General features: G+C 39.0%; 2 protein-coding genes across 11 annotated transcripts in view; both read left to right on the top strand.

Annotated features, from left to right (window-relative positions):
* PPFIBP1 (PPFIA binding protein 1) overlaps positions 1–11,493 on the top strand; it is a 211,604-nt gene extending 200,111 nt beyond the window's left edge. For 9 of the 10 annotated variants that reach the window (XM_023555018.2, XM_010595565.3, XM_010595540.3 and 6 more), the window contains 8 exons: positions 493–604; positions 717–805; positions 4,248–4,370; positions 4,928–5,053; positions 6,001–6,189; positions 8,173–8,352; positions 9,272–9,337; positions 9,482–11,493. In XM_023555018.2, coding sequence (XP_023410786.1) covers positions 493–604; positions 717–805; positions 4,248–4,370; positions 4,928–5,053; positions 6,001–6,189; positions 8,173–8,352; positions 9,272–9,337; positions 9,482–9,568 — 972 coding nt within the window. In that variant the 3' untranslated portion in view covers positions 9,569–11,493. The remainder of the gene's footprint in view (positions 1–492; positions 605–716; positions 806–4,247; positions 4,371–4,927; positions 5,054–6,000; positions 6,190–8,172; positions 8,353–9,271; positions 9,338–9,481) is intronic. The other variant, XM_023555025.2, reaches the window with a different exon arrangement.
* Positions 11,494–11,596: 103 nt separating this feature from the next.
* Positions 11,597–14,871, top strand: REP15 (RAB15 effector protein). The gene is given in 2 exon segments (XM_010595581.3): positions 11,597–12,769; positions 12,772–14,871. Coding segments are annotated over 2 exon segments (705 nt in total). The 5' UTR covers positions 11,597–12,462; the 3' UTR covers positions 13,170–14,871.
* The last annotated feature ends 2,569 nt before the right edge of the window (positions 14,872–17,440 follow it).

The following is a 17,440-nucleotide window of genomic DNA, read 5'->3' as shown; positions in this document are numbered from 1 at the left end:
GTTAAGTCACTGGGCATTTTTAATAAAAAGTAATGGTATAGCCACAATAATAAGCCTTAAATTCATATTTCTCAAAATCATTTTGTAGCTTTATTATTGGCCCATCTTCTCAATGTAATATATGTAATTCAACTTCACTTTGCAAAAGGGGGGGAAAAAAAAGAACTGTACATTTTACATCCAGAGTCTCTTCTTCCCAATTATTTAACGTTTTGTACAAAATAAAAAATAGAATTCCTGTTATGCATACTATACTTTCTGCTTCGCAGAGGGAGCACCTACCACACTGGTAAACTAATTGCAGTTCTCTCGGTTTTCTAAAGGCCTTTTGTCCAGTAACACTTTAACTAGCCCGAGTTAGTATTTCTGATTAAATGTAATTACTGGGCGTTTAATGCCAGCTTCATTTTGGGAGAACTTGCATCCTTTGCCAGTGGCATCCAGCCCATATTGACAGAATTATAAAATAAATGTTTCTGTTTATTCTTCCAGGAACTTGGAATCAAGCATTCACTTCATCGAAAGAAACTCCAGCTGGCACTACAAGCCTTGGGCTCTGAAGAAGAAACAAATCATGGAAAGCTGGATTTCAACTGGGTCACTAGTAAGAGGGTTTTATTCATAAAAAATAATAATAAATATTACCTCCATTTCTCTTTTAATTGCATGATCAAGTTTTCTGAGACGTAGTAACAACCCTGATTTCTCTGCTTTAGGATGGTTGGATGATATTGGTCTACCCCAGTATAAGACTCAGTTTGATGAAGGACGGGTAGATGGCCGAATGCTGCATTACATGACTGTCGTAAGTAATTCACGCCTGGGGCTTGGGGTAGTCACGTGTTTTCTCAGAAATAACAGAGTAAGCTAAGTACAGGGTTTTCACAATGATTCTATGAGCATTTGAAGGTGCTACTTTAGCAGGCATAGAGGGGAGGGAGTATTTCTCATTAACTTGAACAAAGTGAGACTTGGAGGATTTAGTGATGGCAGCAACTTTGGGAGAGTTTGAAAACCCAATTTCAGCTAACCGAAGCCTAATTTAAACCAAGCTATTCAGGAAGTTGATTTTATACATATTGAAGAATGTAGAAGTATACCCTTTAAATGGGTAAATTTTATGGTATGTGAATTATATCTCATAAAGACGTTTAAAAAGAAGAATGTAGAGAATGAAGAATTTTGAAGCTCTGGCAGTTTCTAAGTTACGCATTCCTGTATACAAGAGCATCCAGAAAAGGCTACACTTTTGACCTGACATTCCATAGGGACTTTTCTTCTCTGTTTTCCCTTCTCTTCCACTTTGGTCATCTGCTCCCTGAAACCCTCTCACCTTTCTCATTTCAGCCCAGTTCTGCTGATGCAGGATTCACTGGGGTAAAGGAGAAGAGGCAAAGGGTAGATTTTCTCTCTGGTCCCTTCGTTATTGCACATCTAGCCTTTCTGCCGTGGGTCGAAGAACAATTCCTACCTTTGGCACAGTGGGAAAGGGTGGATTCCAGGAGAAGTTTGTTCTGGATTCCCTAGTACAATTAATATCCTACTTAATATACTTTTGCCTAAATGGCCTTTTGTGAGCTAGGCAATGAATTTAACTACTACAAGCACCTTCTTTTTTTAATAGAAAGTTTCCAAAGACTAATTTAAACAGGGATTTTTCAATATTAAAGAAATTTGGAGTTTAACTCATGGAATTTTTTTTTTTTTTTCTTTTCTCTTTCTTTTTGAATCAAAGCCCTTACCTTGGTGGGCACATTGTATAAACCTGCATATAATAGTTAATATATGCCATATGTTGCATAATTACTAAGTCCCAGATGTTCTTCTAAACACTTTGCTCAAATTAATGCTCAGTCCTCAGCAACCCTTTGAGTTAGTACAATTATTATTCCCATTTTTTAGGTAAGAAAACTAAGGAATTGGGAGATTGGATAACTTAGCCAAGGTTCCACGGTTGGAAAGTGATGGAGCATTTAAACCCAGGCTGTCTGTCTCTAGATCTCTGTCAGAGTAGCTCACTACTTGGCTGGAACACATTCAGTAAATATTTGCTTGCCTACCTAGCTGTGAGTAAGTAAGGCTTAAAAGTCACAAGATGCATGTGTATAACTTTCATGACTCTAACAGAGTAAATTACCTTGGAAAATTTGATCCCAGAAGTCCTAAGTCACAAAAAAGTCTATTTTAATTTGGTATCCTAGACAGGATCCTAGAACAGAAAAAGGACCTTAGTGAGAAAACTCGTGAAATCTTAATAAAGTCTGTAGTTAATCGTATTGTTGTCTATATTAATTTCTTCGTTTTGATGAACGTATTATGGTATATAAGATGTTAACATTAGGGAAAGCTGGGACAAAGGTATATAGGGACTCTCTGTATTTTTTTTTAGTAAATGTTTCCAGCAATCTATTTTCTGTATTTCTTAAAAACAAAACAAGTTTAATACTGATGCTTTAAAGTATTATACACCAAACAAAGCCATTTCTCACTCATGCTGTAAATTGGTCTGTGTTGTCTTTTACTTCTGTTTGCTAGATGATCTTTAATAATTTCTGCAGATTCCTCTTCAACAGAGGAGTGTACACTGTCTTTATAACTCTTCTATAAATCTAAAATTAATAAAAATGAAAAGTTAAAAAAAAAAATCCCAAAAAGTCTGCTTTGAGGGATTGGACTAGACTATAAGACAGAAAATGGTACTGGTGAGGAGTGAGCTTCTTGGCTCAAGCAGCACATAAGACTATGTGGGCAGCTCCTGTCTGGAGGCAAGATGAGAAGGCAGAGGGAAACAGGAGCTGGTTGAATGAGCATGGGGAATACAGGGTGGAGAGGAGGAGTGTGCTGTCTCAAGAGGGGGAGAGCAGCTAGGAGAACGTAGCAAAGTGTGTATAAGCCTTTGTATGAGAAACTGACTTGATTTGTAAACTTTCACTTAAAACACAATTTAAAAAAAGAGTACTTGGTATAGCCATTTGCTAAGGAAAAAAGGAGAGAAAAAGTCTGCTTTGATTTAAAACAACACCTCAAACTGAAGATTTCAAAGCATAATTAACATTTTATTTTACATCGTTAGCATTATGTATTTAGATTTTTTTTAATCTCTGATAGACTTTAGTTGGATGAAAAGGGCCTATACTGAAATGTCTTGAGTGAGTGTCTCAATCTTAGATTAAAATATGTTAAATGCCTTTTCTAATTTAACACAAGACACTGCCTTCAAGAAATTAATCCAGTAAAAATTCGGGAAATAATTTTTGCTTAGTTAGCAGCCTTAAGGGTTTAAACTGACTTAATATTTTTACTTTAAAAATATTTCTGTAGCAGATTTAATTTTTTCTTCTTTCTTTTCTTCACAAGAAATGTTATCAGTAAGGTGTGCCTCACATGGATGTTAGCGGGGTGGGGAACATGGATGTTTCCTTGTTTACTTGCTGGGTGTGTTTGAAGTAGTTTGGTGCTTATCTTAACATTGCCTCTAAAATCAACTTCTTCTAAATAATTTGTTGTGGTGTGTTTGGTTGTTTGAAAATGTTCCCAGTAGCCAGACTGTTGAGTTTTTCCTTGAGGGAGTTGATTGGTGTTGATACTTCTTATTCCTTCATTTATCTTCTCTCCTTAACTTTCACCAAAGCTCACTACTGATTGCCACAGTTTTTCTAAACTTGTTCACAATGGTTGGTTGATAAAGCATAATAATCTAGAACTAGGGACTTTCTGAGGCCAGGGAGATAATATAACAACAACAACATTCTTCTCATTTCCCCAACACTGTGATGTGCCTTAGTTCAGAAAATCCACTTGATCATCAGTGAATGTCACTTTTAGCTAACTGCTAAAACCTGCTGAAGGGACAAAGAGAGGATAGTTTGGCCTCTGCCCTTAATTGTGCCCTTGAGTATCTGCTTGTCAAATCAAACCAAAGCAGATCACCTTTTGTAGTGACTCAGCTAGTGCTTTTCAAACTGTGTTTCTGAGAGCCTTGGGGTTCCACAATCCTACCTCAACGTGTCTGACCTAGAGAGAAACAGGTGGAAGTCTTCTTTGGTTGGAACATCATTGGTTTTAGTTCTATTATGTCTTGGGGCGCTAAGGAGGATTTTGTTTGGTGCAGAAAAAAGGATTACACTGACAAGCCCTTGGGGCATATTGGTAGAGGGGCTCTTCTACTTTTACTCCAGATTTCCCTGAGAAGGTCCCCCCCGCTGTAGACCAGCACAGCGAGCTCCTCCTTTTGTTCTTTGTTGCAGGATGACTTACTGTCTTTGAAGGTCGTGAGTGTGCTACACCATCTTAGCATCAAAAGGGCAATCCAGGTCCTGAGGATAAACAACTTTGAGCCAAATTGTCTACGGAGACGGCCGTCTGATGAGGTAGCATTTTGGATTGAGGTTCACAGGCATGCCCTTTCCATGCACGCAGCTCTCCATGTGTGCAAAAGACAGACCCATTTAGTCTTGGAGTCCAGAGGAAAAGTTTCTGATTCCTCCGATCCTCAAATCCATCCTCATTTACTTCTTAGGCTTTGTTTTCCCGTATTCCTTCCTTTTTCCCTATGATGGTTCTACCTGTATAACTAAGGCCAAGGGTTGTTTTCTTCTCATGTGCTTCTTAAATTTTCTTGGTTGTATTTTTTTTTTTTTTTCCTGGCCTTCTTAAGCCACAGATTTAAGACTTCCTCTCCTCAGTTGGTTTGGTCTTTTAGTAAAGCAATGCTTTGTTAATGTGTAAAAAAGCTTGGAAGGCTGTGACATAAGTTCTTTAAAAGAGAATTCAAATTAGCAAACACTTTTAACCCTTGCTCTGAACATTTAGTAGGATGTCCAGTAACTTTGCTCTATGGGGTGGATTGTTTAAAGAACATGCGGGTGTAATAGTTGGAATTCTATAGTTGACAATGGAAGCTGTTGGTGGCTGTTTGTTCTCATAGAATAGCATCGCCCCTTCTGAGGTTCAGCAGTGGACCAATCATCGTGTGATGGAGTGGCTGCGCTCAGTGGACCTGGCAGAATATGCCCCCAATCTAAGAGGGAGTGGTGTCCATGGTGGGCTCATGGTAAAGCTTTGTTATCATTTTAAATTGACTTACTGTTTTGTTTCCTTTAAGAGTAGAATATTATCTGTTTGCTTGTTATTATCCTACAGTTATCTAATCCAACCCGCCTGTACTATTTCTAGTGAATCTTTACTCTCAAAGCATTGTTTTCCATATTTTTTATTCACATTATATACCTGCAGATATAATTTATGCACATTTTGATTGTCCTCTTTTATGTTAAACAATATCTGGCCACTGTCTCTCGTATGATCATGTTTTAAAACCCCTGCAAAGACACGGATTATATTTCTGCACACTTTTGTTACAGGAGTTGGCTTCCAAAGGCATCAGACAGGCAGAAGCCCTGACTTTGTGATGCCCAAGGGCTGGATTTCAGAACCACCTCTACCACTTATTTGTTGTTTTTGTTTTTGTTAGCTGCTGTTGAGTGGCCCCTGACTCATGGTGACCCCGTGTACAACAGAACAAAATGCTGCCCAGTCTTGCACCATCCCGGTGATGGGTTGCAAGTCAGACCATTGTGATCATAGGATTTTCACAAGTAGATTGCCAGGCCTTTCTTCTTAGCCCATTTTAGCATGGAAGCTCGGCTAACACACATGCCTTCTCTGACAAATGGGTGGTAACTGCATGAGGTGCTTTGGCTAGGAATTAAACCCAAGTCTCCCACGTGGAAGGTGAGAATTCTACCACTAAACCACCACCACCTTCTACCACCTACCACCTACCAAAAAAAATTTTTTTTTCCCTTGGGCAAAATAAAGAAGAGATATGTAAATTAAAGATCAAAGTCCATACCCTATCTACCTCACTGGGCTGTTGAGAGAGTCATTGGTGATAACCTAAGTGAAAGAGCCTTGCAAGTTATAAATACCAATATAAACATGTATTACACCTGGGGTGCCTTTTAGTACCATAAGGAAAGCTCTTAACTTTTCCTACAGGTTCTAGAACCTCGTTTTAATGTAGAAACAATGGCTCAGCTATTGAACATCCCACCAAATAAGACCTTGTTGCGAAGACATTTGGCCACTCACTTCAACCTTCTGATCGGTGCAGAGGCCCAACACCAGAAGCGTGATGCCATGGAATTACCAGATTATGTCCTTCTAACAGCTACTGCCAAAGTGAAGGTTGGTTCAAACTTATACCATTGAGTATTGCCTGAAGTGAAGGCTCAGTTTTTACTTCTACCTGCCTATCCCATTTTTGGGGACTTCCTAATGGTGGCGTAGTGGTTAAGTGCTACAGCTGCTAACCAAAAGGTCGGCAGTTCGAATCCACCAGGTGCTCCTTGGAAACTCTATGGAGTAGTTCTACTGTGTCCTATAGGGTCGCTATGAGTCGGAATCGACTGGATGGCAATGGGTTTGTTTTTGTTTTTAACTAAGTTTTGGGATGGGTTGAAGGTATTAACATATCTTTAAGGGTAGTTAAGCAAGTGCATTTTTTGGAGATTTCTGTCCGGAGAAAGCTTTGCTCAAGTCATTTTATTCGAGTTAACAATAATAAAGAGCATAATGTTGACTTCTGTAATCAATACTTTGCCAATGCAGAGAAGCCATGACTTAGACCCAAATATTGACTGCAGTTGTCCTGTTTTTCCATTTGTCTGGCTTATAATTGACCGGTCTAACAAGTTCGGAAAATTATTTAAGAAATGAAGCAAGACTACCTGGATACATGCTTCTGTTTTCTTTATCTAGTCCTATCTGATGGAACTTCTTACTGGGCCTGAAGCTCCGTCTTCTAAACTCCTCCTCATTTAGAACCAGAGAGAGGGCAGGATTCATGCCAGGCTGCAGAGTTCTGGGCCTGAGCTTTTTCCACTAAGCCATGGCAAAGGCTACTACCTGGACTGGGGGAAAAGTGCTGGGGTGACTTTAGGGTTAAGCATGGAGTGATTTGAAAGAAGAAACCTCATCCTGTTTCATAGAGGCCCAGGAAGAAGACAGGATAGTATTGGAGAGGAGAGTGGAAATATACAGAAAGATCAGGCAGGAAATGGCTGAAAATATTTTTAGAAGCTAGATACGTGTGTGTGTGCATGTATGCGTGCATGCAATCATCACCACGATTTTTTCCAGGACTTTTTCATTGCCCCAAACAGGACTGTATGTCCATTGAGCACTCACTCTTCATCCCCTCCCTTCCCCCAGCCCCTGGTAGCCACTGGTCTACTTCCTGTCTCTGTCCACTTGCCTATTTTGGATTTTCATATAGATAGAATCGGACAATGTTTGTTCCTTTGTGTCTGGTTTATTTAAAAAGAAATGAAATGAAGAAGGTAGACCAGCAGAGAATGGATATTTCCTAATTCACCTGGATTCATGGGTCATAACAAATTCTGATTACTTTTTTTTTCCCTCTAAATCATTCTTATGTTAGCTGTTCCAAGTTACCTTAACCATCTTAATGTGGAGAGACTGTTTACTGGCTCCTTCAGAAATATGTACCAAGTCTTTTTTGTGTGTTTGATGCCTTCTATCTGCCTGAGTGCCTTCTCTTTAGTCCCCTTTGTCTCTTAAAAGATGAGCCAGATTTGAAATTTCTGAGAGATTTTGTTCTATTTAAATTCCGAGTCATTAGCCTGATCACCATGTCCTTAATGGATAGTCTCGAGGTCTACCCGGTGAATAAGATGGAATTCGTCTTGTAAGCATCACTGGAAATTTTCTGGGTCTTTTCGCAGTCACCATCTAGGGTGTGGAAGTACAACAAGCACACAAGATAATCATAACCTCATGCAAATAATAAGCACCATTTTCTTTTGCTGATCTTAGGTTGGGAAACCTTGAGAAATTGGATTCAGCATTCCATTAAGTCCTGTTTAATCAGAACAAAAGGTCTTAACATATTTTGTGTATCACAGTGACTACCCAGTTAGTGTAACTAAGGAAAACAAGCTTAATCTTCTGATACTCATAACAAGGATCATATATTTAGATGCATCAGTCATATCCCTATGATGCCTTTGTTTTTCTTATGCAGATTTCATTGTCCAGTTGCTTTTCTCTATGTGATTGGGTAATTAATTCAATTCCACATGATCTCAATCCCTTGTCATCTGAATTTTACCAAACCCCTGACTGTTTTTGTTTGCTTTTCTTTTAAAGCCAAAAAAACTAACCTTCAGCAATTTTGGGAATCTGAGAAAGAAGAAACAGGAAGATGGGGAAGAGTATGTTTGTCCAATGGAACTGGGACAGACATCAGGAAGTGCATCTAAGAAAGGGTTTAAACCAGGGTTGGACATGCGCCTGTATGACGACGATGATTTGGACCGGTTAGAGCAGGTGCATGCAACAGTATATAACTATTTTAAACTTCTTGCACCATTCAAACACTGTCTACAAATCAAGGAAGTTCCCATAAATCCCTAAAAATAAAGATAATAATAAATTAATAGTGACCACTTACAGATTGCTTACTACGTCTCAGGCTCATATGTTAACGTGTTCATAGTAATCCTAAGATGTAGGGAGTTTTGTTATCCTCATTTTATAGATAAGGAAACTGAGGCACAAAGGGGTTAAGTAACTTGCCCAAGATCACAGAGCTGGTAGAAGAGCTGAGATTCCAACTTGCTAGCCTGACTCCAAAGCCTGTGCTCTATTTACCTATGCTGTACTGTGTCATAAGGAGCCCTGGTGGTACAGTGGTTAAAGCACTGATGGCCAACCAAAGAGGTCAGCGGTTCAAACCCACCAGCCGTTCCATGGGAGAAAGATATGGCAGCCTGCTTCTGTAAAGATTTACAGCCTTGGTAACCCTATGGGGCAGCTCTACTCTGCACTATAGGGTTGCTATGACTTGGAATTGACTTGACAGCACTGGGTTTGGTTTAGTGGGATACCATCTCTACATTACGGAAATCTACGCATTAACACAAGTCAGGAATGGACAAGTCATACTATCTAATCTTTTCAGATCAAAATCATGGGACTATATGTTGCCCTCTGATCAACAATCCTTTGGTGCCATCGTCAAAATCAGATCATTAGGCTAGATGTACCAGCAAAGTGTTTGTTTTTTTTTTTTAATTTTTAACTTCTGAATGCAGTAATGAGAGGAGATTATCATTAAAAGTGTTCCATTACACCTACCCTCACTCAGTAGTAGTTGCATTATTTCTTGGAGTTTTTGTTCAGTTTGCTGTACTTTCCTTGAAATTATACAAGGAAGATATATCACTTTATGATACGTTCTTTGCAGATGGAAGATTCAGAAGGGACAGTGAGACAGATAGGCGCATTCTCTGAAGGCATCAACAATCTAACAGTAAGTTTGTAAAATGAATTTAAAATTTTATTCTGAATATATCCTTTAAGATCAACCCCAAGGGACTGCATGTTTGTTAGAAAATGTGTAGTTTTGAGCTGTTGGTTCACAGTGTGTGTGAGTCCCTGTCTCCTTGTTTTCCAGCACATGTTAAAGGAAGATGACATGTTTAAAGATTTTGCTGCCCGTTCTCCTAGTGCCAGCATTACAGATGAAGACTCAAACGTTTGACCACAGCACCTGATGAGCACTAGGAGTCCCTAGTCTTTTTTCTGTATTATTTCTCCAACACTCACAGTATATACGGCGAGCAACAGATTGTATATCATTTGTAGTTCCAATTTCTCATTTAGAAGTGGAAATGGACAGCAGGGGGAACAGGCCTATTCTAAAGCTGCCATGAAAAATGAGACACTGGTAAATGAGAGTATTACTCTATTTAATGTAAAAATCTGTGATATATTTAAAGTGTTGCATTTAAGATGAGTATTTGACTGTAGCGTTTCCACTCACTTTCACAGTATGGAGGATTTTGGGAGCAGCAACCAGTATGTGAAATGATTTTGTCCCATCAGTATTCACAGCAACCGTCTAAGCTGGACATTATGTGTGTGCTCTCAAAATTTCCTTAAGCATTCAGTGTACCCACCAAATGCCAGCCACGCCTCCATATGCCTCTTGTCTTATTTTTATATATTTTTCTAAATATGTGTATATATACAGTACATAGAAAATTGAACTTTTATTTTGTGACATAAGGAAGACATTTCTGATTTAGAAAACAATAACACAAGTTCTTTATGATTCACAAACTCCCATAAATTCGTTTGGGTGGGGTATACAGTATATATGAACAGATAGAAATTTGAAAAAGATCACATTTTTCATATACCAGCTGGTTCCTGGAGAGGTCAAGATGATCTTTTTTTTCTCCACAACTGAATTTTAACAATGTTGATCATTTACACTAAATCAGTGTATATAAAATTCCCCTTCTTTGATAACACACCTCAAAATAGTTAAATTTTTTTTTTTTTTTAAAAATTTCAACCTTAATCTTGAATCCTTTTACCTCATAAGGAAGAACTCCAGGGACAATGAAATACTATTAATTAAAATGCATTCAGAAGTCCCAATAGAATTGGTAGAAATAATTTCTAAAGAAAGCAAAAACAAAACAAAAATCTTTGCAGTATTAAGCTTATTTTCCTTTTTGTTAAATACATTATATCAAAATGCTAACAGCTGCCTCAATATGTTTTTAATTGTAAATTTCTCAGACTATGAATGAATGGGGCTTTTAAAGGTGAATATTTGTCTGGATATTCTGTCTCAATGTAAGTTTGCTGCAAAGTGGTTTTATGGTGGCTATTTTGTTAGGATAAAATATAGCTTATGTTTTTCCACAGCACGGGGCTGAAATACTCTTTATGAAGAACATAAAAGGCTGTAGCAAAAACCGTTACTGTGTTTATTATTTTTAGAGATATTAGAACAATATTTTATCTTTTATTCAGTACTACATGATTACTCATGGTAGCCAACCGTGGAAATGACAGGTTTTCACAAATTGGAGTGGGGCTGGGCAGTTCAATAAATGCTTGGTTATAAATTGCATTTGATTGTCAGTGGTATGGTTCTTTTAAGTCGTCACCAGGTTACTAATCTGTTTGGCAGAGAGCTCATAATACTAGATTACTATTTATTCATAACTAAAATGATTTGATGTTAATGACTATTTGCTTCGAACCCTGCCACTCACTGCCTTGGAAGTAAGGCCTGGTGATCTGCTTCAGAAAGGTCACAGCCTTGAAAACCCTATGGAGTGCAGTTCTACTCACACAGATGGGGTCGCCATGAGTTGAAATTGATTCAGCAGTAACTAACAACCAACGGTATTGGGAACTTACTGTATTTGTATTTTATTTTAATGTGAATACTTGTCACAATTTGAAAAATGCAATTTGTTATCAGAACCTGGTAAAAAATATCAGGAGACTGTTAATAGATGCCAAATATTCTTTATTCAGGACAATGTAACATAATGATATGTGATAAGGTTAAAAAGATTCTGATGATATATTTTATTTACAAAATATTATACACTGCTGATATTATTATATGGAAGGAAATAAAATCAACTGAAAATTGCCTCATATTTTTGTTGTCTATTATTTAATTTTCCTTTGTTCAGGATATCTGCCAGGCTTTATTTCTGATTTAGAAAACAATAACACAAGTTCTTTATGATTCACAAACTCCCATAAATTCGTTTGGGTGGGGTATACAGTATATATGAACAGATAGAAATTTGAAGCCTTTGTTTAAGAAACTTTTGTATGAAAGGAAACATAGGCCACTGAGGTGGAGAGGGTAAGGGGTCATGGCAGAGAGGGGACATAGGAAATGCAAACAGAAATGCCTCACCTTCGAATTTGAGCTGTTACAGAAAGAGGTGTATGGTCTTTGAAGAAGCAACTATATTTTTTAACAAAATTTGGAACCAGGAAACATATCTTGGGAGAGATTACCAAGTATAGGTAGTCCCCGACTTACAACAGGCTTCCATTCTGAGCGCTCAGTACGTTCGTTCTAATTCAAATACCTCATTTTTTTTTTTTTTTAGTTTTCATTATTATTGCCTTTTATTATCAGTATCTTTATAAATTCGATCTTTATTCGTCTTTGGGGGTTGGAAACATTACATATAAACTTACAGATATATTTTAATAATACATATACAAAAAATACACAAATCATAAAATAGACGGTCCTAAGTTTTTTAAGTGCAGTTTGTAGTAACCCGAATATGTCGTAAGGTAGGGACTACCTGTATAAAAAGTAGTGAATGTAACCTAGAGAAGAACAGATATTTTGTGTGAAAGTATCCCTAAGTTAATGAACCAGTAAGAAACTGTATGACCAGAACACACCCAGTTGACAAACAGGGAGGCTACCCTGTTTTTTTTAGCTATAGGTATATATGCTCTGCTACAGCAAATAAGCTTTAGGGTTGGAGAACTGTGATTGTATTGGCAGATGCAAAACTTTTACCCTGAAAAAGAAGTCATTCTGAGTGAGTTTCACATGTTTGATGTTTGGAAACAATACCTAGTGCAGAGGAAATGGGGCAGAAAACATCCCAACACTTGACTCTGAAAGACAGCCAAGAGGTTCTCAGCATCCCTGATGTGTTCAGTGGAGCTGTAGTTTATGCAGCTCAGAAACTGGAGGAGTATCTTGGATTTGAAGATCATGTAAGTAAACTCTGCCCAGCTCCAAACACTCTGAATGAAATATTCCTAATCCACTTCATCACTTTCTGCCAAGAAAAGGGAGCTGACGAATGGCTTACCACCACCAAGATGACGAAGCACCAAGCTTTATTGTTTGGGGCAGACTGGATTTGGACCTTTTGGGGTGCAAACAAACAAGCCTTCAGCTGGCAGTACAGACTCTGAAGATGTCTTCTCTTCCTCTTGTGGAATCTAAACCTTGTGACATCTCCAATCTGAAACTGAGAGTAGAGGAGTCTTCCAGGGAAAAGAGTAGATTTGATAAACTGGAAGAATTCTGTAACTTGATAGGAGAGGATTGTCTGGGCCTCTTGATCATCTTTGGTATGCCAGGAAAGCCTAAAGACATCAGAGGAGTTGTCCTGGACAGTGTCAAAAGTGAGAGAGTGAGGAGCCAACTGCCAGGAGGGAAGGCTGTGGCACGATTTGTCCTGGAAACTGAACATTGTGTCTCCATCAGACAGCTGCTTGGAAACTGTCTGAGTAAGAAAGATGGGCTGAGAGAGGTGGGCAAGGTTTATATTAACATCCTCTGACCTGGATAGGTGTGATGAGACTGGACTGTAAGATGAAAACAGATTATTTTTATTCTAGTAAACAAGCCCATCTACTTGCATAGTTCCAGGACAGGACTCCCCCCTCCTCCCCCTGACACTTTGGTTCCCAGGTTAAAGTACTAGTGTCATGATTATGAAGAGAAAAAGCTCTTGCTGTATTTCAGGAAAAACTTGTCATTTAATTGTTTTCATTCACTCAGTAACAAAAGTGGGAGAAGATAATAAAGCCACCCTTAAAGTTTGGTTTGCAAAAAATAAGTGTCTTTTGTTTGAAATAATCAGTCTAACATTCAAAAGTGTAAACAGTGTGTTTGTTGCTATAGGTGGGAGGTGGATAGAGTAAGGTGGTGACAGGTTTAGTTACAGTTATAATATTAAGACCAGTTTCAATTCAGGATTCCTAAGCAAAACCTCACTGCTTTTTCCTCTAAACCCCTCCTTACTCCCAGCCTTGTCCCTAGCTGTTTGTGCTGCACAGAGAGGATCTTGGTGGGATTCTCTTTGGGATTTCCTTGAGTGTCAGCTTTACCTGTAATTTAAACAGTTATCCCTATAACAGTTCCCTGTAATAATAATAATATTTGTTTAGCATTTATGCTCAGGAAGGTATATTCACATATAAAACCCATGAAACCCTCCGTTACCCCAGGCCAGGAGAGTAACAGTACAAAGAAGAATCATCATTATTTATTGAACTCATATGCCATGCTAGATGCTTTACATGTATAATTGCTAATCCACACTTCACCTCTAAAAGGTAGGTATTTGATATGGATTGAATTGTGTCTCCCAAAAATATGTTGTCAACTTGGCTAGGCCATGATTCCCAGTATTGTGTGATTGTCTACCATTTTGTCATCTGATGTGATTTTCTTATGTGTTGTACGTTCTACCTCTGTGATGTTAATCAGGCAGGATTAGAGGTAGTTATGTTAATGAGGTAGGACTCAAGCCACAAGATTAGGTTGTATCTTTTGAGACATAAAAGGGAGAATCAAGTAGAGACACAGGGGGACTTCATGCCACCAAAAATGAAGAACCAGGAGGGGAGCACGTCCTCTGGACCTAGGGTCCCTGCACTGAGAAGCTCCTAGAACAGGGGAAGATTGATGACAAGGACCTTCTCCCAGAACTGACAGAGAAAGAAAGCCTTCCCCTAGAGCTGGCTCACTGAATTCGGACTTCTAGCCTCCTAAACTGTGAGAGAATAAACTTCTGTTTGTTAAAGCCGTCCACTTGTGGTATTTTTGTCACAGTAGCATCAGATAAGTAAGACAGTATTTATTTCTATTGTACAAATCAGAGAGGTTAAATGATTTTGCAAAGGTCATAAAGCTAGTAAGTGGCTCATAATAAACATAAACTAAGGTCTGCCAACTTATAAAGCCTGTACTCTTTCCTGTTGTCATGTTAAAAAAAAAAAGTTATTTCTTCCATCCTGAACTACCGGGATTGCTGAGACCACAAAGACCCCTCACTTACAAAGATGCTAGATGGTCTATAGGGTCTGCAAGGAATATCAACAACCTCCAACTGCAGCCTTGGGACTGTGCTCATTTCTGCTGCACTTCCTGGCCTTGGTCCTCTGCTGCTGCTCCTGCTGGAGAATGTCCTGGTCACTGATAACGCAGTTCTTGCTGAACAGATCTCCAACAGAATAGAGTCAAAGTCAGCTTTTGTTATTTCGAGTCATTAGGTTAATATGTTGCCAAAAAAAAAAAAAAAAAGCTTAAAATTGTAAATGGAAGTTAGATTCATTCACAGAAAATTGGTGAATGTCTATTACAGTGTAACCTGTGAGAGCTGGAACTGGACAGGACTGCCTTGTTTTTCCCGGTCTCGCCAAGTTTTCTGCCTTTGATGGTGCAGTCTCACTTTTCTATCACTCCTTTTAGTGCAGAATATTTGAGTGGTAGGCCCTATTCTATGCCCTGAGGATTCAGCAGTGAAAACAAAAAAACAGTCCATACTTTCAGGAAGTCTCTATCCTAATAGCAGAAGACAGACAATAAACAAATACAGGTATGTATATTAAAAATGTGTATTTTTTGGAATATCAGGAGTGCTATAAAGAAAAAGCATGGAGGAGCCTTGATGGCTTGGTGGTTAAGAGCTTGGCTGCTAACCAAAACGATCCGGCAGTTTGAATCCACCAGATCCTCCTTGGAAACCCTATAGGGCCTTTCTGCTATGTCCTGTAGGGTCACTATGAGTCAGAATCCACTCAGTGGCAATGGGTTTGGTTCGGTTTTTAAGGGGATGGAAAGTGAAGGCGGTGCTATCACATGTTGGATGGTTAAGGAAGGCCTGACTGAGGAGGGGGCAATAGACCAGAGAACTGAATAAAGTAAGAGAACATCAATGCAGATATCTGGAGAAGAGTGTGCTGGGCAGAGGGAATGCAGGGGCTGAATTGAGAGTAGATTAAATATGTCTGAGGCACAGCAAAAAAGGCTCGTGTGGGTGGAGCAGAGTGATCCAGGGGAGAGTGATAGAAGATCACTCTGCTAGGAGATCAGAAAACTAGCCAGCAAATAGATAAGGCAGGGTCTTGTAAGCCAAAAGAAGGACTCTGGATTTTATTTTGAGTGATAGGAGGAGAGAAATGCTATGATCTGACTCAACACTGTAAAATTCTCAGCTGCTTATGGAATGGAAAATAGATTGCAGGGAGGAAAGAGTGGCAGCAGGGCCCAGGGAGCAGCTAGGAGGCTACTGCAGTAATCCAGTGAGAGAAAAGTGTGGCTAGGGCCGAGGAGGGGTAAAGAAATGAGATTTGGGATGTGGCTGACCCATAAAGCATACAGCATTTGCTGATGATTGGATGTGGGATACAGGAAACATACCACAATTACCAGAAACCAAACCTGCAGCCATCGAGTCGATTCTGACAGCGACCCTATAGGACAGAGTAGAACTGCCCTATAGAGTTACCAAGGAGCGCCTGGCGGATTTGAACTGCCAACCTCTTGGTTAACAGCTGTAGCACTTAACCACTATGCCACCAGGGTTTCCATACCACAATTAGAAGGCTGTTATTTACAAATTTCTTACATAATAAGAAAATATGCAAGGGCAGAAATAAATTTGTCTTTACTTCTTTATCCCAGGAAACCAAAAGACTAAGAAAGCATGTTAGCCCTCTCTGTAAGCTAGGCATGAATAGGTACAGGAGGCATCTCTTTTTGTTTTTTTAAAAATAATTTTTATTGTGCTTTAAGTGAAAGTTTACAAATCAAGTCAGTCTCTCACATATAAACTTACATACACCTTACTACATACTCCCAACTACTCTCCCCCAATGAGACAGCCCACTCCCTCCTTCCAGTCTCTCTTTTCGTGACCATTTTGCCAGCTTCTAACCCTCTACCCGCCCATCTCCCCTCCAGACAGGAGATGCCAACATAGTCTGAAGTGTCCACCTGATGCAAATAGCTCATTCTTCATCAGCTTCTCTCTCCAACCCATTGTCCAGTCCAATCCATGTCTGACGAGTTGGCTTTGGGAATGGTTCCTGTCCTGGGCCAACCGAAGGTTTGGGGACCATGACTGCCGGGGTCCTTCTAGTCTCAGACCGTTAAGTCTGGTCTTTTTATGAGAATTTGGGGTCTGCATCCCACTGAGGAGGCATCTCTTGAAGTTGTTAAAGCAATAAATGTTTTCCTCAGTGTACAGTGACCCGTCTGTAGAAATTCGTTGTAGTGTAAGCTACTAAGAAGGTATGTAGTGCGTTGTTGATGTTGTGTGCTGTCAAGCTGATTCTGACTCATAGTGACCCTATAGGACAGAGTAGAACTACCCCATAGAGTTTTCTGGGCTGTAATCTGTATGAGAGCAGATCGCCAGGTCTTTTCTCCTCTGGAGCTGCTGGGTGGGTTCTAACTGCCAACCTTTCGGTTAGCAGCTGAGTGCTTAACCATTGACCCACCAGGGCTCGTTTGATGGTTGTGTAGTACAATAAAAAGAGCATTCAATTTGAAATCAGATGTGGATTTGAGTCTCAATTCAGCTCAGAAGAGCAGAGTCAAATGGCTTAACTATATTTTCTTATCTGTAAAATGCAAATGACTTCAACTAATTCAAGGGGGACAAAACTTGTGAAAATATTTTATGTAGTGAAATGTAAGGTGTTTAATTAAACAATTTACCAAAATTTATGAGAATCTTGTATAAATTATAAGCATTCACATTATAAATATGTGGAAGCTACCAATTAAAGGCTCACTAAAGTTTTTTTTAATAAAAAATAA

Source organism: Loxodonta africana, chromosome 4, assembly GCF_030014295.1.
Source record: "Loxodonta africana isolate mLoxAfr1 chromosome 4, mLoxAfr1.hap2, whole genome shotgun sequence".
Lineage (NCBI taxonomy): Eukaryota > Metazoa > Chordata > Mammalia > Proboscidea > Elephantidae > Loxodonta > Loxodonta africana.
Note: the sequence above shows the minus strand (reverse complement) of the source record. Positions and strands in the feature narration are given on the sequence as shown.